General features: G+C 47.1%; 1 protein-coding gene across 17 annotated transcripts in view; it reads left to right on the top strand.

The window, feature by feature from the left end:
* Nucleotides 1-25,079, top strand: part of PKNOX2 (PBX/knotted 1 homeobox 2) — a 922,547-nt gene that overhangs the window by 511,629 nt on the left and 385,839 nt on the right. For 13 of the 17 annotated variants that reach the window (XM_019494062.2, XM_059719775.1, XM_059719782.1 and 10 more), the window contains one exon: nucleotides 10,737-10,845. The exons of 1 other annotated variant lie outside the window; for it this stretch is intronic. In XM_019494062.2, coding sequence (XP_019349607.1) covers nucleotides 10,759-10,845 — 87 coding nt within the window. In that variant the 5' untranslated portion in view covers nucleotides 10,737-10,758. Of the gene's footprint in view, nucleotides 1-3,125; nucleotides 3,169-5,590; nucleotides 5,690-10,736; nucleotides 10,846-25,079 lie in introns of those variants that run through there. 3 more of the 17 variants (XM_059719776.1, XM_019494063.2, XM_019494072.2) reach the window with 3 other exon arrangements.

Here is a 25,079-nt window from a genome sequence, read left to right as displayed (position 1 = left end):
ATGACAATGTTCTAGGCATTTTCATGATTCCCCATTATAGCCTGTGGGCAAAATGTCGAAGCAGTGAAACAGCTTCGATGAAATGAAATGGAACAGTGCTTCAAAACAAAATGCAATGATGAAATGAAACACTGTCCCTTCAAAATGGTGAAAAAGAAGTAAAAACAAAAAGTTGCTGTTTCTCACAGCCCTAATATATGGCTGTTCTGGTTTCTCTTCTGGTAGATCATAAAGATTCATTTTCTGCATTGCTAGCTGATGGTCAGCTACAGAACAAACAGTTGAGGAGGCCTAAGACTTAGTGGCCACATCTATACATGTGCTTAACTGAGGAATAAACTAATTAGCTGCAGAGTAAAGCATCACTGTCAGCACTTGCAAGGGTATTAGACCACAGTAAACCAATTAATGCTATAGTACTGTTGGGGAAAGTATTATCTTAGGCCGGGGTAATTTACTGCAATTAAACACATATGTAGATGTGTACTGCTGGCATAAACTGTGCCCAGTCAGCCCAGCCAGCCAGGGGCCAGACTCCTCCCTGCCAGGTAGCCACATAGTTTGTACTTTCAACACCCTCATGCTCCAGCCAGTGACTCCACCACCTAATGCCACCGCCTAGAGCTGATCCTCTGTGCCCCCTGCCAGCCCAGGCCTGCTCTGTCCCAAGTCAAATTGCTGCTTTCCCATGCACATGTGTAAGTGCTGTGCCTGGGAGTTGTTTACTCTGGTTCAAACAGCTGTGGAGTTTATTGCTTCATAGTAATTGCATGTGTAGATGCACCCAGTCTGATGCAGGTAGTACACAAGTACCCTCTTACTATGATAAAAAAGGAAGTCTCATTTTGAAAAGAATGCAGTTTGGAAAGAACATTGGGAGATTCTCTGACTTAGACAAAACTCAAAAACTGCCTTGGGAAAAAACTTAGGATGCATCTGTAAAGTCACTTTATCTGGGGAAAGGGTAGTGAAGATGTTCCATTATCAAGTCTTGGATCTCACCCATGCACCTTGCTGAATTGGTAGCAACTATTAAGATATTTTCATGAACAGATGAAACAAGGGGCATGAGCCCATTGCCTCAAATGGTGAACCTGACAATAAAGTGAGATTCAAATTTAGGTCCCACTTAGGAACAAGGTCTGGAAAGCATAGGTTAGGTATCAATTGGCAGATAACTGCAAAATGCATTTTGGCTGATCTCAGAGATAAGCCTGACTGCTTGACTGTTAGCAGGTAATCCAGAAAAGATGGAATAGTAGTTACCAAGAGAAATATCCTTAAATCTACATGAGTTAGAAAGTCTGGTCGACTTTGATAGGTAGGTATGCTTCCTAGAATCCTTCCTGGTATGGTCTAAATGCTTTAGACCTAAACAGAGCTGGCTGTAGTGAGACTCATTCAACATCCTTAGTTTTGACTGTGAGAGGGAAGGATTTACGTATAACACTCTCATGCTTTGAGACAGGAGGCATTAAATCAGAGGGTATCTGTGACTCCTCTGTGTTATCTCCACAAGATCCTGGTATCAAGATTCTGAGCCAGGCAGGAGGAAGGAGGCCTGTCCCACTTTCCAGAGTACACAGGAAATCTGCTGCATGGGTGGAAAGGCATAAATAAGGTCTTTCATTCTGAAAGTGAGCTGGCACTGAAGTCGTCCCCTGGTGTGCAAAATCTGATGCTTTTGATCCTGCCTGTTGCAAATATCTGTTCCGTGTCTATTGCCAGGCAATTCCAGTTTTCAAAGATGGTCTGGAAGGTCAGATTGTGTATGTCAGATTGTGTCTGCCCTGGGGATAGAAGCAGCCGGGCAGCCTGCACAGGACTGCACTCCTTGCCCCCAGTGCAGCATTGGCTGCCTTTATCACAGGGGCTCCATGCTATATGCCTGCAGCTCCTCAGTCACAGAGGGAAAGCTGCACCCTGTACTCCATAGGGAGGCAGGGAGTGGGGCTCCCTCCACTCCTGGCAGAGTGTGGGGACCTGTGCAGCAGGGAGCAAGAGAGGTGGCAGGTTCCAATGCGGGACTTCCCCCACTGCGAGTGCTGGAGCTGCAGGCGCAGGAAGCAGAACCCCGGCAATAAGGCAGGCTCCACTCCCTCCCCCAGAGCAGTGCTGGCCAGAGGTGCACCTGTGCTGGGATCATGCAGGGAGCCACAGGGAGCAGGGGGAGCTGTCCAGTGCAGAACTTGGAATCACAGTCCAGCTTGGCGGCGCTGGCTTGGGGCAATGCCAAGTGGCAGCAGCTCCCTGAGCCCTCCCCTTGCTTTGATTGCTGAGGGAACAGGGGAGCTCTCTGTCCCCACAGTGCCAGGTTGGGGACAAAAAGCTTCCCTCTCCCCTCAGCAAGCCAAACAAGGGGAGAGCTTAGGGCACTGCTGCTGCTCAGTCACAGGGCATTGTCTCAAGCCATCACCACTGAGCCAGGCTACAATTCTAAGATTTATGTGACTGGAAGCTGTCCCCGACTCCAGGACAGCTCCCCGTGCTCCTTGGAGCCCAGGTCTGATCCCCATACCTTCTGCCAATCCAGGGCTGGCACTGGGGGAACCTGGAGCTCACTCTGGCTGCTGCAGGAGCACAGAGCAAGGTTGGGGGACAGGAGCAGCCCGTTTCCTTCTACCATAGGATCATAGGAAAATATGGCTATAAGGGCCCTCAGGTTCTTGGGGTCCCCTGGTTGCCCAAGTCCTTGTCTGCTCTATTCTGTATCTATCTGACTCCCCCTGATGCTCAAATCTCAGGCTATACTGACTACCCATGGAACCAGGCCGAGCAGCCAGTTGCCTAGGTCCTTACATACCTGACTTGTCAGTTGAACAGTTTCTCAATTGCCTGGCTGGCCCCTGCCAGCCTTGCTAGTTTTCGTGATGATCTGCAAACCAAGCAGTACACCAGGGAGTCAGTGGAGGAGTTGAAGAGATGATTGGGGGAGTTGCTGGCCAGCTTTTTGAAGAGTAATATTTTTGTTCTTTCAAAGTATGTTTTTTAAAAAGTGTCATTCTATGGAAAAGTTTGCATTTATGACTTTTCTTACTCATTTGTGAGCTAAAAAATAAAAATAAAAATCAGGAATGTGGGGGGTTTTTTTGTTTTGTTTTGCTATTTTTTTGTTTTTTTTGCAGGAAGGAAATTCCAGTTCATGCAGAGTTCTTTCAGAAAAAAAAGGTAAGGAGAGCCTGGACTTGTGTAAAGAAAATCATCACAGCTGTATATGGTAGAGATATAAGAATAAATGTACTGCAACCACTCTCTTTGAGAACAACAAATAGACAAGGGTTGTTAAATTAATCCCTTAACATGGCTCTAGAATTAGAGGAGCTTTTTGGGGAATGTAAAAGGAACTTTATGCTATCAGAAAATCTAGTGCCACCAAACATTTACAAGAACAAATGATGAGAAAAAGAAGAGACTAAAATTAAAAACAGGTGAGATGAAAGAGCAGTAAGGATTCCTTTTCATTTCAATGACCGTGTAGTTAAGGTATTTAATTTTCTCTGTATTTAGGGAGATGTTACAGGAGTGCCTTCTAAATGAAAGGTATCTGTATATTTTTACATAGTTAATTATGAAGTGCTGATGGATGGTGCTCTGGGTGGATGTAGCATATTTCCTGGTTTTGCAGAATCAATTGCATTTCTTGTGTACTGCAAATTGCTTCCTCAGTGCAGATCTTTACATCTGCTCTTATCAGGGGGTCCACGTGACATGGTTTCAGTGACAGGTGAAGAAGTATGTGCAATATGTCTCAAGAGGATGGAGAAGGAAAAAGCTGCCCATTCTTCCCGTCCATATTCTTTATGCTTTTCCTTTAGTTGACAATTGCTTCATTTGTCTTCCTTTCCTTTTTTCCACTTTCCTGTTGCTTTTTTATTTTCCCCTTTCCTATTTCCTCATATCTCATCCTCACCCTACCTCGGCTACAATTATTCATTGTCACTAGAATATCCATTCTCAATCCTCTCTCTCTTACTTTCACCTGAGGTCCCTTTCCCCACAAGTTTCCATTTCCTGCTACAGTGATCACCTGTGGCATAGGGATTAAGAGAAAAAACAGAGATAGTAACTACCTGCAGGTAAGATTACGGTAATAGTACTGGTGCGGAAAAGCAGTCCAGAGCCTCATTCAGACTCCACTTGGATTTGATTTTTTTTTGGAGAGGAGACCTCAGAGGGTGCCTACTGGAGGTTTTAATAAAGGGCAGATGGCAACATCAATGCATGATGGACATCATACTGTCTTTGAGTTATTTTGTGCACTCCTCCATCCTGCTGTCAACAGCACCAACTCATCCAAATTATGGCTCCTTTTGGGGACAGGCTGCTGGGGTTAAAAAACCAAGAACAATAGTTTAGGGACAGGCCCTGCAAGGAGGGAAAGAGTATAGGTTTCCATCAACACATGGTAACTAGAGTTTTACTCACTTTTTTTTCTGTAGGCAGAGGCCATTTCAGAAAACACATCCTAATTGTATCCCTCAGTCTGCCCAGTCTTCCTTCCCATTGTCCTATCTTGCACAGACATTGTCAACAGAGAGACAGCAGGGGGAGGTGGTACCTGCCTTTTCTATTGCCTGACTTCAGACTAACATGTTAATTATTTCTGTTAACAGATGAAGAGTTAGGATTTATAGGTTGCATTATTTTGTTTGTTTGAGAGAAGTATTCAAGTCAGTATTTTAAATTTAAATGGGATGAGGAGAGGGAGTAATTCTGAGGAGAGGGGGCAATAATGGATGCTGTCAGCTATTCTTTGATCTTTAGAGCAGCACAGATGTGGCTGAACCTGTGGGAACCATTAACTGGATGTCAGTTGGGTAACACTAAATAGATCAATGCTAAAATGTTGGGTATTTTCCTGTGTGGCACCCAGGGCTTTCTTCTGGGTCCAGAGCTGTTTTATTAATAATTTGAATGTAGGAACTGATGCAGATTACTGATCAAATTTGCATATGACAGAAAACTGGAAGGAGTTGGAAATGGTTTGGAGCAGCATTTCTCAACCCACGGGTCGCAAGAATAAATGAAAGGGTCACAAACAAACTTTAAAAATGGATAAAAAAATTAAAAATGGATTCTCTTTTAGAGGAAAAAAACAAACACACATGGGAAATCTTGGCTTTTCCCTTGCTGGCTGTCAGAGTTCCAGCCTGCAAGGGGCTGTTTGAGGCTTCTTGGGGCACCCCTTGCCCCATGCCCCCTCCCCCCCCATTACCCCAAACACTGGGGACTGGGACCTGGTGGGGGTGGGGGGACAGTGGGTCGGGAGTGAGGGGCTCTGGGTTGAGACTTGCCATGGATGTTTACAAATGGGTCCTGCTACAGAAAAGGTTGAGAACCACTGGTTTGGAGGATAGGATTAGAAATCAAAAATATCTCAGTAAATTAGGAAATTGCACACTAGAAGGTAACATGAAATTTAACAATGACAAATATAAGGTGCTGCTCTTAGGTAAGAAAAGCCAAAAGCATGCATCATCTATTAGGCCTGTGCAAAGCAGCAAGTATTTGCTTTGGATTTTCATTCAGCCAATTTGGAGGGACAGCAATTCGATTCAATGATTTGAAACACTGTCCTGATTTGATTCAGCCAATTCAGATCTGAAGATTTGGTGCCGATTCAGAGATTCAGCCATAGACTAACCAGGCAGCAGTTCTCAACCACTCTGGACACAGCTGCCTCCGGCAGGTAAATTTGTTGTGGTGGGTGGAGGGGGGAGGGAAGGGGAGTGGGGGGCAGATCAACGTCCCCACAATGAGGGAGGGATTGGGCTTGGGCTGGGACAAGCTGCCCAGCCAGGGCAGGGGGTGGGGGAGAGGAAAGACTCAGGGAGGGGGGCTCCCGCCACTGCATGCCGCCAGTCCGGGAACTGTTCTTACGATGGTTCCTCTGGTGGCTTTTGCCACCAGGCCAGGAGGGCATGGGAGTGGGCATGTGCCTCCAGATCTGCATGGGGTGGGCTGGGCCAGGCTGCATTCAGGATGGGTGGCAGAAGGCACTGGGAGCTGTGCCCTCCTGCCGTTTGCCCAGCCGAGGTGGGGAGGCCTGGGATGGTGCCACTGTGCTGCCTCAGACAAGTGGCACATAGTGGCATAAGCCACTCCAGCCTCCTCACACCTCCTGGACAAGCCGTGGCTTTGCTCCATCTGGGCGACCAATTGCAAGGCATGGGGGTGGGCACATGTACCCAGTTTGGGGTGGGCTTGTGGCAGAGGCTTTGGAGAATTTTAGGGTGTCTGCAGCCCCCTCCTCCCCCCCAGGCCCCACTCCACTGTGCTCTGCAGGGCAGGCAGAGTCAGGGCTGCACTCTGGGCTGAGGCTGGGGCTAGCCAGACAGAGCGCAGCCCTGGCCCCAACCACCCTGTGGAGTGCAGCCTGGCAGCACACAGCTGAAACTAGCCTCCCAGAGTACAGCCTGGCCCAGCCCACCCCATGCAGATCCGGGGGCACACGCCCACTCCCATTCCTTCCCGGACCAGTGGCAAGAGCCACTGGAGGAGCCACCAGAAGAGTAGCTCCTAGACTGGAGGCCTGCAGTGGTGCACAGTGGTGGAAGCCCCCTTCCCTGAGTCCCACACTCCCCCACCTGGCTGGGCAGCTTGTCCCAGCCCCAGCCTCAATCTCTCCCTCGCTATAGGGATGTTGATCTGCCACCCCCATGACCCTTCTCTCTCCCCTCCACCCACCACAACACACTTAGCAGCTGGAGGCAGCTGTGTCCAGCATGGTCAAGGACTGATGGCTGTTTAGCAGGGCTGTATGAAACTTCAGTCCCTGAGTTGATTCTGTGGAGATTTGGTTCGATTCGGTGGCTGAATCTCCAAATCTGTATTGAATCAAGAGACCCTTTAATCTGTCAGAATCAAATTGGAATCCTCCAAATTGATTCAGAGAGATTCAGAAAGATTCATTGATGCAGACATAAACACACCTTTAAATGTTTCTTCTACATATCTCAAGGTACCAGGCAGCTTGTGAACACTGTAATGGTGGGCTGGATGGAGCATCCCACAGGAGCATGGGGGGCTCTACAGCACACTAAGCAGCAGACCTGGAAATGGACCAGAAGCACTTCTGGTCCACTTCCGGGTCCACCAGGGAGTGCGCTGGGGGGCTGCCTGCACCCCCCCTGGCTCAGCGACTGGTGCCTCTTGGGCCTGGGTGGGTACCCAGGATCCCCCCATGGCTGATTGCTGAGCTGGGGTCTGGGGGAGCCCCCCAGCACACCCCCCGACAGACCCGGAAGTCCTTTTCACTGGCGGTTACCTTGAAGGGACTGGATAAACATGTGTCTGGGATAGAATAAGAGTACAAGTCCTGTATCTGCTCAGTGTGTTGGACTAGATGATCTTTGAGGTCCCTTCCAAACCTATAACTCTATAACTCTCTGTGTCCCTGTTTCTTCCTTCCAGCATTCTTATTGTCACAGAAATGAATGGCATATTGGCCATTGGTGTCTCCAGCTTTCCTTGAAATTCTGGAAAATATGTGATGTGGTGGTCAAAAGTTACCACATTTACATCTAGACAAATTTAACTGCCATTGAGTAGAATATTGGGCCTGGCTTCATTCAACCAAGAATGGAAATAAGGAAGTGGAATAAGACACTAAGATGTGGGGGGATGTGGGCATGCTAGAAGGGAGGAATCAGCTGCAATTGCACAGGTTACAGGGGTGGGCAGATGAGAACAGGATGGGTTTCAACTCTGACAAGTGCAAGGTGCTGCACCTGGGGGGAAGAACCAGCAGCACACCTACAGGCTGGGGAACTCCCTTCTCGTCAGTGCAGAGGCAGAAAAGGATCTTGGAGTCATTATTGATGCCAAAATGAACATGGGCCGACAGTGTGGGGATGCGGTCAGGAAGGCCAACCGTACCTTGTCATGCATCCACAGATGCATCTCAAGAAGGTCCAAGGAGGTGATCCTCCCCCTCTATGCGGCATTGGTCAAGCCTCAGTTGGAGTACTGCGTCCAGTTCTGGGCACTGCACTTCAGGAGGGATGTGGACAACATTGAGAGGGTTCAGAGGAGGGCCACCTGCATGATCAGGGGGCAGCAGGGCAGGCCCTACAAGGAGAGGCTCCACAAGAGAAGGCTGAGGGGAGATCTAGTGGCCATTTACAAACTAGTCAGAGGAGACCAGCAGCATTGGGGGAGTCGCTGTTCCCCCGTGCGCTACCAGGAGTGACTAGAAATAATGGTCACAAACTGGCAGAGGGTAGATTCAGACTAGACATCAGGAGGCAGTACTTTCCTGTCAGGGCGGCTAGGACCTGGAACCAACTTCCAAGTGAAATGGTGCTGGCTCCTACCCTGGGGGTCTTTAAGAGGAGGTTAGACGAACACCTTGCTAGGGTCATTTGGCCCCAGTACTTTTTCCTGCCATGGCAGGGGGTCAGACTTGATGATTGGCCCAGGTCCCTTCTGACCCTACAAACTATGAAACCATGAAACTATAAGTGCCTGTTCATTATTTGTGTTAGGAGGATGAGTGAAAGCCCAATCTATTATATGGCATGGGGTCCAGTGATTGGCAAGATGTTTGGATACCTAGAAAATAGTAATCCTTACCAGCCCTGGCCATGTGCCCTTGTTGGTAAGCACCTGCCACTCTTTGGTAGTGACTGGACAGCTGCAGAATACCTGGTAGTACAGAATTATACATGCTTATGACCCATTTCTGCCATTTTTAGATAGACTTTCTGAGCTCAGTTATTCACTCCTCAGTGACTCCCCAGCTCTCCTGCCTCTTAAACAAGTGCCAGCATAGTAACTTCATATCTGCTCGAATTTCGGGGCTTTATTGTGGTCAAATGTAGGAAAACATTGGCTGACTCAAAATATCTTAAGCAAATGTAATTTAGGGAGATGTGAAATCATCTGAAATGAAACAGACACATTCAACTAGGTTGCTCAGTGATAGTCATTACAATTCCAAACTTATTCCATGAGATAAAGGTCATCTAACTAAAATTCCTTTTTATCAACTAAGGTTTTGGACCAGATCCATTTTAGCAAACAGGGAAACCAAATGGTACTTGTAAGTTAAGCACCTATCTCAAAATAAAAGTCAGAATGCCCTTTCTACAGCATTTATAAAACCCATTAGACACCTACATTCATTTTGGCATGCATTTTAGATTGCAAAGATCATTAGAGGTGGCATTATTTTCCTTCCTGGTCCTATAAGTGTCCATGTTTCAGTTGTCTACAAGGTATTTTTGGCACTTGTGTTTAAATAAGAATTTTGTTCCTGGATGCATAATGGACATGAATGACTGCTGGCATAGCTGAGTGCAGACCAGGCAAATGCACTAGCAACAACAACATCACAGGTCAGCCATGAGCCTGACACTTCTATGACTCTCCTTTTGAAGCTAAGCAACTAATATAGCCATTGGAAAATACAGTACCTGAAGAGGGAAGCTTCTCTCTCTCTGGGTTACTGATTCTCAACTGGGGTACTGTGGTGGCTTGGCTTTGTGCCTCAGCCCAGTCAGCTAGTCCGAAAACAGTCTGGAAACCTGCTGATGCCCTTCCTGGTCTGAACCTTCACAGCCTCTCTAGGAAACAGTAGTGTGCCAGTCAGGTACATATATATGTGGTGGTTACAGCACTGTTCTTAGAAGTCTTAAAACCAGGTACAAACCCCTTCTGGCTGGTGGTGGTTTTGCGCCCAGGCAGTATGTTTGACACCCCTATTACAGCATTACTTAAAATACTCTAATAGTAGACGTAGCAAATCAGATTTGTGCCTTGTACAACATGGTGCAGGTCAGCCAAGAAGTTTCTGCAGAAATCTTTTTGATCCAGCATTGTTTTTAATTATTTTAAGTACTATAAATTAATTTATTTGAAAAGATTTTGAATCAGTACACAACAGATGGCAACAAAACCAACTTAGAGTTAAATTGTGTTTCACTTTGCACATCAAGATGGCAGTTACTCATACACATAACTACAGTTTTAGCCCTAACACACAGTTTGCAATTCAACTTTAAGTGACATTTGTGCATGCATCCACTGAGTATGTTCAGTTGGGTCATGTTCCATGAAAGAGGGTACATGATGACATATGACGGTTCAAGTATGCACTCAAGTCCCAGAATTGTAGCCAAGCTAAACTCTGTGACTAGCTTCTGTTAGACATAGAAGAGGAAATGTAGTTTCCCCTCTTCTAAACCAATAGTCTGCTAGTTAGGATACATACTTAAGGATCAGAGGTCACAGCTTCTCTAACTCCTTACTCAGAAGGGGTTTAAATCTGTATCTCCTGTTTCTAAGCAAAGTGCTCTAACTACCAAGCAACAGGTTAAGCATTGTTCAGAGCCTTCCTCTTATGGCTGGTTCCCTATACATTGCATTTAATGTTAATTGGATAACGTGAAGAGAGAACAGTACGGAAGTTGCACCCCAGTGGAAACAAGGGCCCAAGCTAGAACCCAGAGCCTCATCTCATTAAGGACACCAGTCACCTCACTGAGACACACACGCTAAACCGTTCACTAAGCTGAAAGTGTTGAAGTGAGCAGGGGAAAATCATATCCGGGAAAAGGCAGGATTGCTCCAGAAGGGCAGGTGTTCCTAAACCAGCCCTGGCTGGGGGTCTTAAATGCAGTGTCTTAATTCTTGACTGACTTGTCCCTTCTTACGTGGTGGGTTTTGTGTGTTTGTATGTGTGTGTTTGCTTTCTTTTTTTTTTTTAATCAAACTGAACTTTCTCCTATCAACAGGTTCTAGATGTGAATCAATCCCATGATGCAACATGTCTCCCCAGCATCAGCTCTGACAATGATGGCCACACAGAGTGTGCCCCCTCCCCCTTACCAAGAGAGCCAGCAGGTGAGTGTACTGCAGAGCTCACACTCAACATCACCCTTTCAACATGCAACAGCAGTGAGGCTTTTCATGGGCTTTTTTTTGCATTTTCACTTGCTGTCTTTGCAATGTTTGGGGTGTTGCAGATCAACCACAGAGAACTTAGTATAAAACTGTATTGCTGCCAGGTGCAAATCAGAATGGATACTGCAGGAAACAAAAGACCATCATACTGTTATCTAGAATCAAGTGCAACTGAAACAGTAATATGTTTGGATTTTGGTGTTTTGTTTGTTTTTTTTACCTTTGAGACTGATATATCCATAGAACTCTAGGTAAATACCAGCTTTTTAGAGAGGCCTATAGATGAAGACAGACAGGTGCCTATTAGGTTTCCAAAAGCACCCAAGCAACTTAGGCACCTAATTCCCACTGGGTGAATCTACACAAAACACTTAGTGTGCAGTAGCCTAATAACACTGTGCAGCAGTGTGCTTGGCAAAAACTATGCTAATGAGCTACTGCACAGTAGTATTAGGCTACTACACAGTAAGCATCACTAAGAAACTGTGTGCTGTTGCTATTGTGCTGCAACTATAGTTACTGTGCATTTAGTTGGTACTTCATTAAGCAAGTACTAAACTAAATGCACAGTAACTACTGCGCATGAATGAACCTGTAGACACTCCCACTGAATTCTAATGGGACTAATAGCACCTTTTCTGTCAGAATCCATAACAGAGGTTTAATAGTGTGTGAAAGTGAAAAGCACATCCCAGGCATTTAATTATCATTGTACTAAGGAAGCCCTTTCTTCAGATTAGTATTATTTATTCTATCACTCAATAAATAGGAAAAAAGTAAATTTACTTAAGTAAACTGATAAAGTTAAGTAAACCTTACCAGAAGCTAATATTTTCAAAAGTACTTTGGTATCTTGGAAGCCTATGTTCCGTAAGTCAGGTGATGGAAGGTAGTTCCTTCAACTTTACAAAGATCTTGCTTAGTAATCTAAGTATTTTTCTTAGGGGGTAGAGATATGTACAGAAGATATACAGTAAATAATTGACTTTGCAGTGTTCTTGATCCAAAACAATTATTTCCAAGATAGTGTGATGCTTCTTACAAAAGCTAAGTAAGACTTGTGATTTCAGAACAGTTAGGCCGCTTCCAAACAAGCAGGGGTGTGTGCTTGTAGCAGCACAAATAGTAGCTGCACAAATTTGTGCCACAGCATACGCCCCTGCACATCCACTTTGGGGAGGGACAAATTTTCCCACTTTGGGCAAACTGCCCTTTCCCTGCTCCTCATGGCTTCTGGTATGCTGAAGCAGCCAGAGCACAAATAAAATAGGAGAGATGCTGGCAGGCAGCCAGAATGTCTCCCTGGAGGATGGAGCCTCCATTTGTTCCTATATATGTTACTGTAACATGCGCAGTACCACTTTTTCTCAGCATTTTTTTTTTTTTTTTTTGCTACCAGGAAATCCCAGTAGCAAATTTTGCCCCTGCACTGCAAATTTGCAATGCAAGACATATTTTAACTTTCTGGGATGTGGCTTGTGGTACTACAAACCACACATACCTACATGTCTGGATATGGCCACAGGTGCCAAATCCAGAAATATATCAATGAGACTTCTCCAGCTTTTTCCCCATGGCTTCCATTAGGCACACCAGAGACCAAGGTCTTGAGAGCCACAAATGCATGCCTCTGAACAGTCTTACTAAAGTATCTCCAGGTTTAGGTAGTACAAACAAGAAGCAGGTAGATAAGTGTGCTTCAGAATAGCCTGGCTTGGTCACACTCATGCCATGGTGTAATGCCATCCTTGCTCCCAGCTCTTGGTGCCCTTTAAAAATAGTTACTTTTGCACCTAGTCTGTTTGGGAGGGAAATGAGTTAATAATCATTTTGTGCCCTTTTAAATTCACCCTTGACTTCAAAAAAGTAATATCTTTACCAGACACTGGCATAAGCAGGAAAACTGATCAGGTTTCTAAAGTTGTCATTTACAGTAGTGGTGGAAAAAGGGCTGGGGGAAAGGAGCTGGACACCTGTCAGCTGAAAGGAGACACCATAGAGTTACTGAATGAATTCTTTCCTTGGAGAACTGTAAAAGATACAGGCCTATAAAAGACAGCTGTGGTCTCTTGGGAACTCTGACACATACCTGTACTACAACCCACTGATCCTACTCAAGTCCTCAGATATCAAGAACACTAGCCAGAGCCCTAAAATACGTTTGCATTTTTTAAAGACCGGTTTAACACAAAGCTGCCTGAGGACCAGGCAGAATCTTGCTTTCCTTCGGAAGGCAACATACAGAGAGGGTTGGGTAAACACCACAAAACGTATCCTGTGACACTCTGATTGAAAAGTCAATTATCTTTGGCTCTGCTCAGGCTTTTTCTGTGGTCACTTTTTATGAATGGTAGAGTCATACCAGTACTTACAGATGCTTAATGTCAAGGTTGAAATTGTGCATACTCCCAACAGTATGGGGTATTTTAATAACAAGTAACAGTGCACTTCTGGATGGAAGTAGGATGTCAAGCTCCCAAAAGCCCTCCCCAGAGCTCTGCAACACAGAGGAAATAAACAAAGCAAAACTAAACAAGCAAACCAAGGATGTAACCAAGCCTTTAGCCACTAGGACAGCACATTCAAAGGTAGTGATTTTCGGTGAGTGTGACAAGATTAAAATGAATCGGGCACATTTTGTTCATCCCAGGAAACTTTACCCCTGCCTAGTGCTCTTGGGGATACTGCTGAGGGAATGTCTACAGGACACAGAAACGGAGGAGTTCACATTTTTGTGAACTGCCTAATCCTGTTTATCTGATCCTTGTCCCAGAGGGCGCTTGTCCACATGAAACCTCTCCTGTTTCCACATAACACTTTTCCTGTGTCCATGTGACAAAAATCGCCATTAAGCTAGTGACTTTATTGTTTTAGATGTTTTTTATCGTGGTAATTTAAAACACCTCTGACATGTTATATATTTAGCTCCTGAATTTCTTCCGTGAGGGTGGTTTATTTTTTTAATCATTTTACATTTTCAATGTGGACCTGACTTACTCCCAAAAACATGATTTTCCTTGCTTTGCAACTATTACACCACCAGGTGCCACTTGGGTTCACTGGATAATCCATGGAAATCCATTGAATCTCTATTGTAATACTTCAACAAGACTCCAGGTGCTAGTCTTGCAAATTTTTACTGGTGATTTAGTTCAAGGTTCAGATTAATGAAAAATACAACTTTTTTGGATTCTTTCCCCCCCCCCCCCACCCCAAAAATGTTCCCTGTGCTTGCATGCACTTTGTGGCAAAGATCAAATTGTTATGGGTCATGCAGTTGAAGACTCAGGTTAATTAAAATTACTTTTTGTTGGACTGGGTTTTTGGCTTGGCAGGGCTGAGGGGGGGCAAGTCAGGTGTGAGAGGGACTGGCAGGGCTGGGAGGATACGGGTAACCTGGGTGGTAAATGTAACCCGAGTGGTACTCAAATGAGGTACCCCCTCTCCAATTGAAGGGACTTAGCAGGTGTTAGTGCACTATGGGAGGGGTAGCTGCTTATGGGGGAGCAGCTCTCCTCCTATCCCCTATAGAGTAGAGCCAAGACTAATTGGAACTTAACCATATATAGCTATAAGAGGGAAAGAACAGGGTGGAATATGACACACATGTGTGGGACAAGGGGACCCTGGGAGATAATGGTACAAGGGAGCAGAAGGGAGTCAAAGGTGAACATACACATTTTAGGTGAACATACACATATAACAGAGACAAATCAACACTACAGACTTGAGGTACAGGGTTCACAAAATATAAGATGCAGGATTTCCCAAAATATGAGGTGCAGATCCCACAAAATTTAAGGCACAGGCATCCCAGTGCGGCAGGGTTAAAGTCATGAAAGGAACCCCCTCCCCAGTGGGGATTCCCTTTTGCAAGTAACTCAACACTCTGGTGCCCTGGGCAGGAATCAAATCCACGTCACCTACACAGCAAGTGAAACCTGTACCACTTAGCCATCAATGCCTGGGTAGCTAGCTGCAGCTCCAGGTTCTAGTGCTTCTGGGATCCTCCATATGCCATCTGCACACCAAGCTGCCTGGCTTCATGCTGGAAGGGGGTCGGAAAGAACCTGAGCTGCCGCCTGCAGCTTGGGGCTTTGATCCCTCTGAGACCCAGTGCATGCCACTCCTGGGAGGGTAGGCGGCTGTGGATCAGGAGTGAAGGGTACTGGCAGCGTATGGTGGGGGCTGTGAAAAACTGTTGTATGTGGCCATTACACCCAGCTCTGGGATGTATCTCAGCCCTCCCCATACACTGTTATATCACTGTTATATGCAGCTGTTACACCCCAGAGCTGGGCACATAGCTGCCATTCCTATGTACTGTTATATGTGGTTATTACACCCCACAGATGGGGCTACCCTATGCCATGCCTCTGTGGCACTGGGGTACTTTCTTGGACACCCCTGACCATATGGGCTGGACCAGGGAGAATTTCCAGCTGGAATCCCAGGCCAAAAAACAGCCCAGTTACAGGAAAACCAGAAAACTGGAAAAACCACAGAGGCATGGCATGGGGTAGCCCAAGAAGGATTTCCATCTCTAATCCCAGAGCAAAAGAAATTCCTTATTTGAGCCTGTATACTTAGTACAGTGGGCATGGGGGGACTGTCAATTGGCAGCCTGGCATGCACAAACTGCACTTTGAGCTGGGCAAGACTCTGACCACAGATGTCCAGGAGAGTTCCCCGGTGCCACACCGGTATGCCATGGGGTGGCCCAAGAATGATTTCTAGCCATACTCCAAGAACCAAATCCAGTTCCTTATCTGAGTCAATATACTTAGCACTGTGGCTGGGGTGCTGTCAGTTGGCAGCCTGGCACAGCCAAGCTGTGTTTTTGGCCAGGCAAGACTCTGGTCTGGAGTCTCCAGGAGAGTCCCCCAGTGGCACACAGGCATGGTGCCAAATGGCACAGAAAGGATTTCAATCTGTAATCTCAGCCCAAAAGCCAGTTCCTTATTCAATCCTATATACTTAGTACAGCAACATGGGGAGACTGTCAGTTGGCAGCCTTGCATGAACAAACTGGGTTTTGGGCCAGGCAAGTCTCTGGTCAGTGATGTCCAGGAGAGTCCTCCAGTGTAATAGAGGCATGGTGGGGGGTGGCCAACAAAGATTTCCAGCCATCATCTCAGCCCAAAATAGGTTCCTTATTCAAGCCCATACACTTAGTACAGTGGGCATGGGGGCTGTGTGGGGGGAGGGCTGTCAGTTGGCAGCTTGGCACACACAAACTGCACTTTGGGCTGGGCAGGACTGTGGCTGCCCAACTTTTCATCCTGATCCTGCCCAGAGTAGCGGGGACCCCCACCCCCATTACCCACCTTCCTGCGCTGCTTCGTCAAGACGGGAGGCAGTGCTGCCCCCTGCTGCCACTTATCAGAGCCAGCTGACCACCCTCAGGCTCTGCCACTCAACATGGCCCCCCACATTTTTATCCTTCTCCTCTTCCACCCCTCTTTGCATTTTTTTCAGTTCCAGCAAGCACACAGAAGGCCATATGGTATCCCCAAAAATTAATAACTTAAATTTTTACAAATTAATACTTTAATTTAATCACATACTTTAACTTTAACAAATGAATAAATAACAAAGGAAGGAAGGAAGGAACTTTTTTTTTTAACTTTTTATAAAGGTTTATTAAGGGAAAAAAGGGGTAACAGCCTGCAGCTGTCAGCAGGTCTCAAAGCAGGAACAGATTGTCTTGATTGGTCCTGCCTGGCACACAGTAGCTCTGCTCAGGGCCAATGATCAAAGTCATAATGTTGTGCAGCCGGTTAGCTAGAGCCTTGGCCAGGATCTTGAAACTGGCGCACAAGAGGAACATTGGTCACCAGCTCTTGATGCAGCCAAGGTCTCCTTTCTTAGGCAGCAGGGTGAGAGCTGCTCAGTGACAGCTGGTTGGCATTGTCTGGTCTGCAAGACTCTCATGAAAGACACGCAGAAGGCAGGGGCTGAGGAGAGGCCAGAAGGTCTTATAAAGCTTGGAAGGCAGCCCATCAATGCCAGGGGCTTTGCCTGAGGTGAGGTCCCTGAAAGCATCCGTGAATTCCTCTGAAGACATTTCTCATTCAAGATGGTCAGCCTCTGATGAGCAAAGTCTAGGGAGGCCGTCAAGTAAGCACAGACACTAGGCAAATGGGTTCAGCTGCGAACCAGTTCCTAGTAGAAGGCAATGGCATGGCATCAGATCTCAACAGGATCTGTGAGTGTTTGGCCATCTGGGGTCTTAAAATGGTCAATGAACTTCTGTGCAGCTCATCATTTCTCAAGGCTGAAGAAGAAGTGAGTTGGGGTGTTGGTCTGTGCCAGTGCTTGGCAGTGGGCGGGGACCCTCACAACCCATGCAGTGGACACGGACCCTCATACAGCCAGCTCCCACAGATGTTGCTTGTGGAGTTTAAGACTCTTGAGCAGCCCTGCATCACCACCAGCATCATGCAGGGCCACCTCAAGCTGGACCACATCCTCCTCCAACTCCTGAACACGGCGGTAAAGCTCACTTGTTTCCAACTGCATGTACTGCTGACAGAAAACTCTAATCTGCACCTCTCACACATCCCACCACTGCTTCCAGGAGGGAAAGGTGGCTCTTGTGGCCTCCCATGTCTTCCAGAAGTGAGCAAAGCAGTCACAGAAGTGAGCATCCTGCACCAGACTAGTGTTGAAGCACCAGTAGAGTGCCCAGGAATGTTTCCTGCCTTGTAGACTCAGCACACAAGAGACCAGGCTGTGATTTGACAGTTCTTCTCAGGTAATGCGGCTGCTGCACAGGAGCAGTAGGTGGTGCCTGGTGATGTACAGTCAAGGTGTGCCATAGAGAGCCCACCAGTGGTTTCTTTCAGCCAGGTATACTGCTTTGCATTGGCATGGAACACCAGATATCAACAAGGTCTGCTGTCCCCAAAGCAATCCACAGCTTCTGGGCTGAGGATGGATGGGGCTCCAGACCATTCCGGTCAAGACATGCATCAACTGTGCAATTAAAGTCCCCGTCCAGGAGGAGAAGGTCATCACCATCCATTGCGCTCTGCAAGAAGTCACCCAGGGTCTCAATGAAGGTGGTCCATTCTCATCCAGCAGTGGGCACATAGATGTTCATTAGGAGGAGATGATGTTGCACAAGCAGGATACAAATGATGAGCAGGCAGTCAGGGGTGACCTCTTGGGCTGCCACTGAATCAGGTGTCAGCTGTGGTGATAGAAGGATTGCGACCTCTGTGCTGAGGGAGGTGCCATAACTCAAGATACTGCGGCCCTTCCAGGTGGCATGCCAGTCAGCTTGATTAGCTGCATCAGTGTGTGTTTCCTGCAGAAAGGTGATGTCCAGCCTTTTCTGGCACAGGAAATCAAAGAGTGCTGTCCACTTCACAGGGTCTCTGCAGCCATTGGCATTAATAGAACCAAAGGTTGTGACAGCCGTGTGCGAAGGGTATGGATGGGGGGACAGGCAAAGCCAAAAAAATGGAGAGTGAAACAGCAGAGAAGAGTAAACATGCAGGACATGGAAAGACCAGGCCTACAACTCCCCAGTTGGTACTTCTCATAACAAGTGCCCAACATTACCTGCAAGCTGGCTAAGGTGAAAACTGTAATGCTGCATCCCTGGATTGGAGTGCAGCACCACTGCTGCAGCCTTAGCAGACACCACAAATGTCTCAGGTTCTGGGAACCATATATGTATACGCTGTGCAACTCTCTGGTGGTGCTTGGTGTGGTCTAGAAACTCAGTGAGGTGTTCAACAGAGTAACCAGCACAGGGAGGCTCCTCAGAAGCAGGAACAGGTTCTGCTTCCAGGGTGAGGATGCTCCCTATTGAGGGGGGCACCTTAGCTGAATCGGGGGATACTACATCCTGAGGGAGGACTTCTGTCAATTTATCCTCAGAGGCAGAATCAAAGTCTGACTCCGAGGAGGAGGACCTATATACATCAGGTACTGAGAGATGTTGAGCCCTGGGGGGAGCACTTGACCCCTCACCAGGACTCTCAGCATCAGGCCCTGTGGGAGCAGTGTCACCTGAGGGGTCCTGGGGGGGGGGGGGGGAGCGGGGGGGGGACACATCAGTTCCTGATCTCTTGGGTGGGGTGCTCTCCTGGGCCAGGTACTCTTGCTCCTGGAGCTGCTTGTGGCTCCCAGAAGGCCCAGCCTCCATATTGATCTTGTCAGGCTCAAGGATCTGAGAGGTGGGGGAGGGCTGTCAGACTCCCCATCACTTCCCCTACCCCCAGGCCACCCCTGAGCACTACACAGTCTGGGGGGCATGCCAAGGAGGCAGACAGATAAGGGGGGCTCTGCGCAGTAACCTCAGTTCCCCTTGAAGTGGTGGGGAGGTCTTGAGGGGATAACGAGGCCTTTTTAGAAGACACTTTTTTCCTGGGATTTGCCTGTTCCAGCAGGAGGGCCTAATCCTCCCTTGAGTGGGGAGAAAAGGGGGTGGGCCGGGTCCATCGCCACAGAGCTAGCTGACTCTGATGAAGTGGGGAGCAACTGGGGGGGAAGGCTCTTCCCCACCACCCAACGGAGCTGCTGCACCAGAGGTGGATGAGCTACCATCGGGCACAGCCCCAGGAGGCTCTACTGTGGCCAGCTGCTTCTTTGGGCACCGGGTAGCCAGGTGGGACCTACTACCACAGCAAAAACATGAACTGTCTCCAGTAGTGAGGTAGACCTTGTACCACTGCTCATCAGTCGTGAATGACATGAACTGAAGCAAACCATGACCCTCCCTGTTAAGCAGTATGAACAGCTACCTTTTAAAGGACAGGACATGCTGAAGCTCAGGGACCTTGCTGCCAAGCAGCAGTCTATGGACTGGCAGTGTAACCATGCCATAAGGGCACAGGCAGTTAGTGAGCTCATCGTCTTAGAGAAATGGAGGTACATTCAAGGCTATCACAGGAACAGCCAGCATGTCTAGGGGCATTGTAAGGCAAAAAACCACCCAACCAACACATCTGCTACCACAAGCTCATGCACTAAAGCAGGGGAGCTGAGGGAGATGATGGGGACTGAACTCACCTGGGCAGCATAGAGGACATGTTTGCAGTCTATGAGTACCCCCACAGCAGCAGCAAACTCCTCCACTCCAATGGAGGGAGGGGCATGAGGCTGGAAACCAAAGCTCCTGTCCAGAGTGGCTGAAACCCCAGCAGTGAACTGCCTTCAGCCATTCCAGCAAAAAAAGGGCTAACTCTGCAAGGAACCAGAGGGGTGGGGGATGGGCAGCCCTCTGCCAGGAGGGAACAAAGAAGCTGGAAACAAAAACTAACCAACCCCAGGGGAAAGGAGAAAGGTAAGCAATGTGGCAGGGAAAGGAAGGGAAAACAATAAACAGCAGAAGAGCTGCATGGAGAGAGAGGGAAAATAAAATACAACCTGAGAGAAGGGCGGGGTGAGGGGGAGAGGGTGACTGCAGGAGAAAGGACTTAGCAAAGGGGACAAAAGCCAGGAAAAAGTAATGAAAATCGGGGGGCTGTGGTGGGAAAGGGGTCAGATTGCTTGGGGGAGGGAAAAGAAAGCAAGAGAAGGAGAAAGGCTCACGAAACAGGGAGAAGGTCTCACAGCTCTGAACAAACACTCCGATTGGTGGCCATTTTGAAATGGAAGAAGGAAGGAATTTCTTCATCCTCTCTCATCATTCTGCTCTGCCAGATTTCACTCCTACCAATTTTTTTTTTTTTAAACGTGTACAATTTGTACTGTCTCCGGTTGCTAAATACAAGAATCCAAGTACTTGGACTTTCTTCTCACATGACATAATTGTGTTTTAACAAGTCCTTCCATTACATACATACCTAAGTAATGAATCTATCTCCATTGATACCAGTCCTCCTCTGTCTCTGTCCCTGTATCTCTGCTGTCAGGCCTTTAAACAGCTATCAGGGGATACAACATTGAACAGTTAGCCCATTCAAAAACTTCAACTAAAAGTTGCTGTGTTTTTGCAAGCTACCCCACCATCTGCCAATTTACCATTGTCCTGGACTCTCCTTTGTCCCTGAAGTAGAGGTGTCTGCAGCATTCCCATTGGTCCCATCCTGGGAAGGTGGTTGTGCTGCAGCAGATACACATTAGTGTGTGCCACAATTTGGGGGGGTTGTGGGTGGGGTTATCCATATTACCTGTGGACTGGGTAGGGAAGGACCCCAAGTGGGTGCCCATGCCTGATGAGAAAATTGGTACACTGGGGAGTGCAAAGGCATCTTGCAGCTGTCTGTCTTCCTGCTGTGCCCCATAGGTAATTTATGCTACATAACATAGAGGCTTTCACCTAATGCCTTTGTAAAGGGCTAATGGCTGGTGATCACCTTGATAAGTGCCCTCAGCCACAAGACACTAGCCTTGGTCATGCTGGCCCCAAGCTGGCTGTCACCAGTTTTGGGATTCATATTATGGGGTGGTTTCCTTCATCACCCACCTCACCCAGCATAACAAAATATTTTCACCCAGCCTCTTGTATGGAAAAAAAAAATATGGAACACTTTCCAAAGTCCTTTTGTGATACTTTATTTCTATCAGAGATTTCTAAAAAATTCTTAAAATAGATAGAGAGGAAAGACAGATACATTGTGAACATAACCTAGTTCACACAGCCCCCACACAGCACCTGGTAGATGGAAGTGGAATCAGCTTTGAGAATACTGGGGTGGTAGTACATGAGGGAGAAGCACACCAGCCTAGGGGTCATAGAGCATCCCATCACTCTTCTTCTATACACTCTTGCTTTAGTCATGAGAACCTGCTCTCCCACAAGATGCCGCCCTCTTGCATCCTCCCTGGGTCACCTCCTCCCCCTCCTCCTCCCCATCACATCATCCCTGAAGTGCCTTGGGGCTCTCCTCTTGTGGCTAGAGGAGGCACAGTTCTCCTTTGGAAGAGATTGGGGAGGGTTTTTTTGGATGGGCTACTCTCAGTGCTTCTCCCAGTACATTGGCAATCATAAAACTCTGTTAGAAAATCCTGTGTGAGCCTTTCATCCACCCACAAAATGAGATCAACCTTCTTATGGAATTCCTTAAAACATTATACCGTATCATTACTAGTGGTTTTCATAACTTCCAAATTGGCTTGCTCATTCCTTTTTAACACATTCACCACATCTTTAAATTCAGATGTCATGTCTGCACTGGATGTAGCTGTTTTCAGATGCTTCGTTCAGTAGATGAAAAATATTTTCCTTAGCATCTCGTTGATTTTTTGATAACTACATTGACATTGAGTGTTAGCAGCTGCTCTTGAAGATGAAAATGAAGGAGTGCCTGTCCACAGATAAAAAGAGAGCTTTCATCAGGTCTTTGGCTACTATTAGACATTTCTTTCTAAAGAAAAGTAGTCATTCTTAAAATATTTTAACAGGACAGCCACTGCAAGAATTACCAACGACAGCCCTCTATCTAGCACCCAACCATCTTATTAGGGCTGTACCCCAAAAATATTTGACTCAGCCCCACAGCCCTCTTCCTGGCATCCATATGGAAGATAGAGCTGCCGCCCACCACTCCCCACTGCATGCCCATCCCGCACCACAAATCAGCTCCCTCTGCAGTTGACTTTGGCAACCCCTGCTGCAGCAGCCCTGCCAGGGGTGAGATCCTGGAGCTCTGCTCCCCCGGGAAGCAGCTCCAACTCTGCGGGCTCCTGCGGAGTGCCCGGATTCAGCACCCACCACAGGGAGCAGCACCATGTTCTCCCTCCTACCCCTCCATGCAAATTTATCCATGTAAATCTGTAAAAACCAAAATTCAGAACACTACTAATACCATTGCTGTTACTTACAAGTCACCCTTCACAAGGATAGCAGGGTCTCTGTCTCAGGAATCTGCTGTAGCCTCCGTGACACAGTACTCCCTTTGGAACTCGATGAGTCTTGTGACACAATGACGGTTGAGTCAGAGTCCTCCTCTTCCTCATCATGAAGAGGAGAGTTATTTTTGTCCTGTATCTGTTGAACCTCCTGGGTGTCTGGTATCAAAACGTGTGAGTTGACCAGAATTGAGGGGGAGCTCATCTCTGGCTGCTGCTGAAGAGGTCCCTTGAGCAGTCCCAAGTGAGGTCGTTGGTCTGTGACTGATTCTGTTCTTGAGGAAAAGGCTGATTGTATGGAACTTGCAAAGTAGCTGTGGCTTGAGAAGTACTTTGGTGCTGGGGAGTTTCTGGTTTCTCGTGGTTCAAACCTCTCATCCCAAACTTGGTCACGCAAGCCTCTGAAGCATCTCTTTTAAGGATGATAGATAGTTTGTCATAAAATGGAACTGTTCTATGTGAGGCACCAGATCAAGAATTATTGTCCTTTATGCAATGGAAAGCATACTTTAAGGACTTCATCTTACTGTGACACTGTTCCCAGTCGTGTTTGATACCAAGTTGCTCTAATTGTTCAGCAATAGAGACATAAACAGGTTTATTCCTGTGATTTCCCAGTTGTGTCAGAGTCTGGGGTGGTCTGCATGGGCCCTGGCTCTGGGAGAGGGGGAGAGTCCGGGGGTATAGTCTGGTGGGGGGTGCTCTGCATGCCATCGAGTTGCTTGGCTACAGTGGCCGAATGATGCTTCTGTGCTCGGGCCCCTGTGAGCCCCCTGCAGTGCTGCCTGGTGCTGCCAATGACACCTGGGACACCAGGGGCCACCAAAGCCAACATGCTCCTTTCACCCCAAATGTCAATCAGTGCCTCAACTTCTGCATACGTCCAGTTTGGTCCCTGTCCTTGTGAAAGATCCATCACGTCTTCCACAATTTGACTTTTCTTCCTCCCCTCCATGGCCAACAAAATGTAAAGCAGAGCAGATGGTACACTCTACAGCCTTATGCTAGGACCTGTTCTCGGGTATGTCTGAGAAACTGGGACGTGTGAACCTTTTATCAAGAGAAGCATAAAAGAAGTGTGATTTGTGCAATCACCATACATTTGAGGCAGTTCTTCCCTTTTGATGGTCTAGTCCATGGCATTCAGAAGCATAGTCACACAACTATTGCACTGGAAATTCTTGAAAATGTTGGGTGATCACTTCAGGTGAGAGAGAAACTGTTAAAATGCATCAATGAGACACATTTCCTTTAGATATGCGAGCAAAAACAAATCCTTTATGAGGAGTTTCAGGGTCCTTATGGGAGACGGGGGAAGGGATGGGGTGGTGGACCAGAGACATTTTTTAGGCCCAGAGCATAAAGGTTGAATATTCCCTGTGCTGGATGGGAAATTGTGGAATGGAATGGAAACAATTTTTTGCACAAAGACATTGGCAGGCTGCACCCATCCATGACTTTGGAAGCTCTGTCTCATGTATGGGTTATGTATGGCTTGGTCTAGACTGTTGAAGCATGCAGGCTATCATTTTAGGAATGCGGTAACATTTCAGCTCTTTTCAAACAAAGCCAGCAACCTGTGGTTGCAGGGAGCACATGGTTTCTGTAGCTGTTGACATGTAAATGATACCAGTGGTTTCATGCTAATCTAGAAGAGTGACTTTTGCAGACATTTGAGCAAGAGGTCACTCAACAGGTCAAAATCTTTGCATGTCCTGCTTGCTAAATACAATGCCTTCCTTGAATCCTGAGGGACTAAGGAGAAAGCAGAGGTTAATCTTGAAGGCTGTCGAACATTCACATTGCAGATGTGGCAATGTGGCAAAACAGAACTCTTCCCTATGCAAAAAATAGCTGGGGGGGAGGGGGGAGTTGCTTGCAGCAACTTTGCAAAGTGGGTGTGGGTGGGAGATGCAATGCTTGTGTACACTTGAAAGGAGCCCTGCGGAGCTTTCTAAGGAAAGATTTCATGCCCCAGCCCCCTGAGCACCCCATAGGAGATTAAATTAGTTTGGCATGAATTGATCTTAAGAAATATATGTTGGCTGCTTGGGATTCCCAGACACTGATGCCTATTGGAGATGAGAGCTAGAGTCAAGTTATACTGAAAGTGGCCAAAATAAGTGTTCTTATACACACTAATGATTAGGTGGGTGAGAATTAGAGCTAATGGAAACAGCAGGACTCAAAAATGAACCCACAATGGGTCCCTGTTAGACACTGCTAGAGCCACTTCTCTTTTGAGAGGTACATGGTCCCAATAGTGGTCTGAAGGTGAAACTATAGTGCCATAATACCTCTGCATCCCACACCACCGCTTGCAGGTCTTTACCAAATGGCACACTCATGTCAGCAGCTAATTCCAG

Source organism: Alligator mississippiensis, chromosome 16, assembly GCF_030867095.1.
Source record: "Alligator mississippiensis isolate rAllMis1 chromosome 16, rAllMis1, whole genome shotgun sequence".
Taxonomy (NCBI): domain Eukaryota; kingdom Metazoa; phylum Chordata; order Crocodylia; family Alligatoridae; genus Alligator; species Alligator mississippiensis.
The sequence above is the reverse complement of the archived record's forward strand: the minus strand, read 5'-3'. Positions and strand labels throughout refer to the sequence as shown.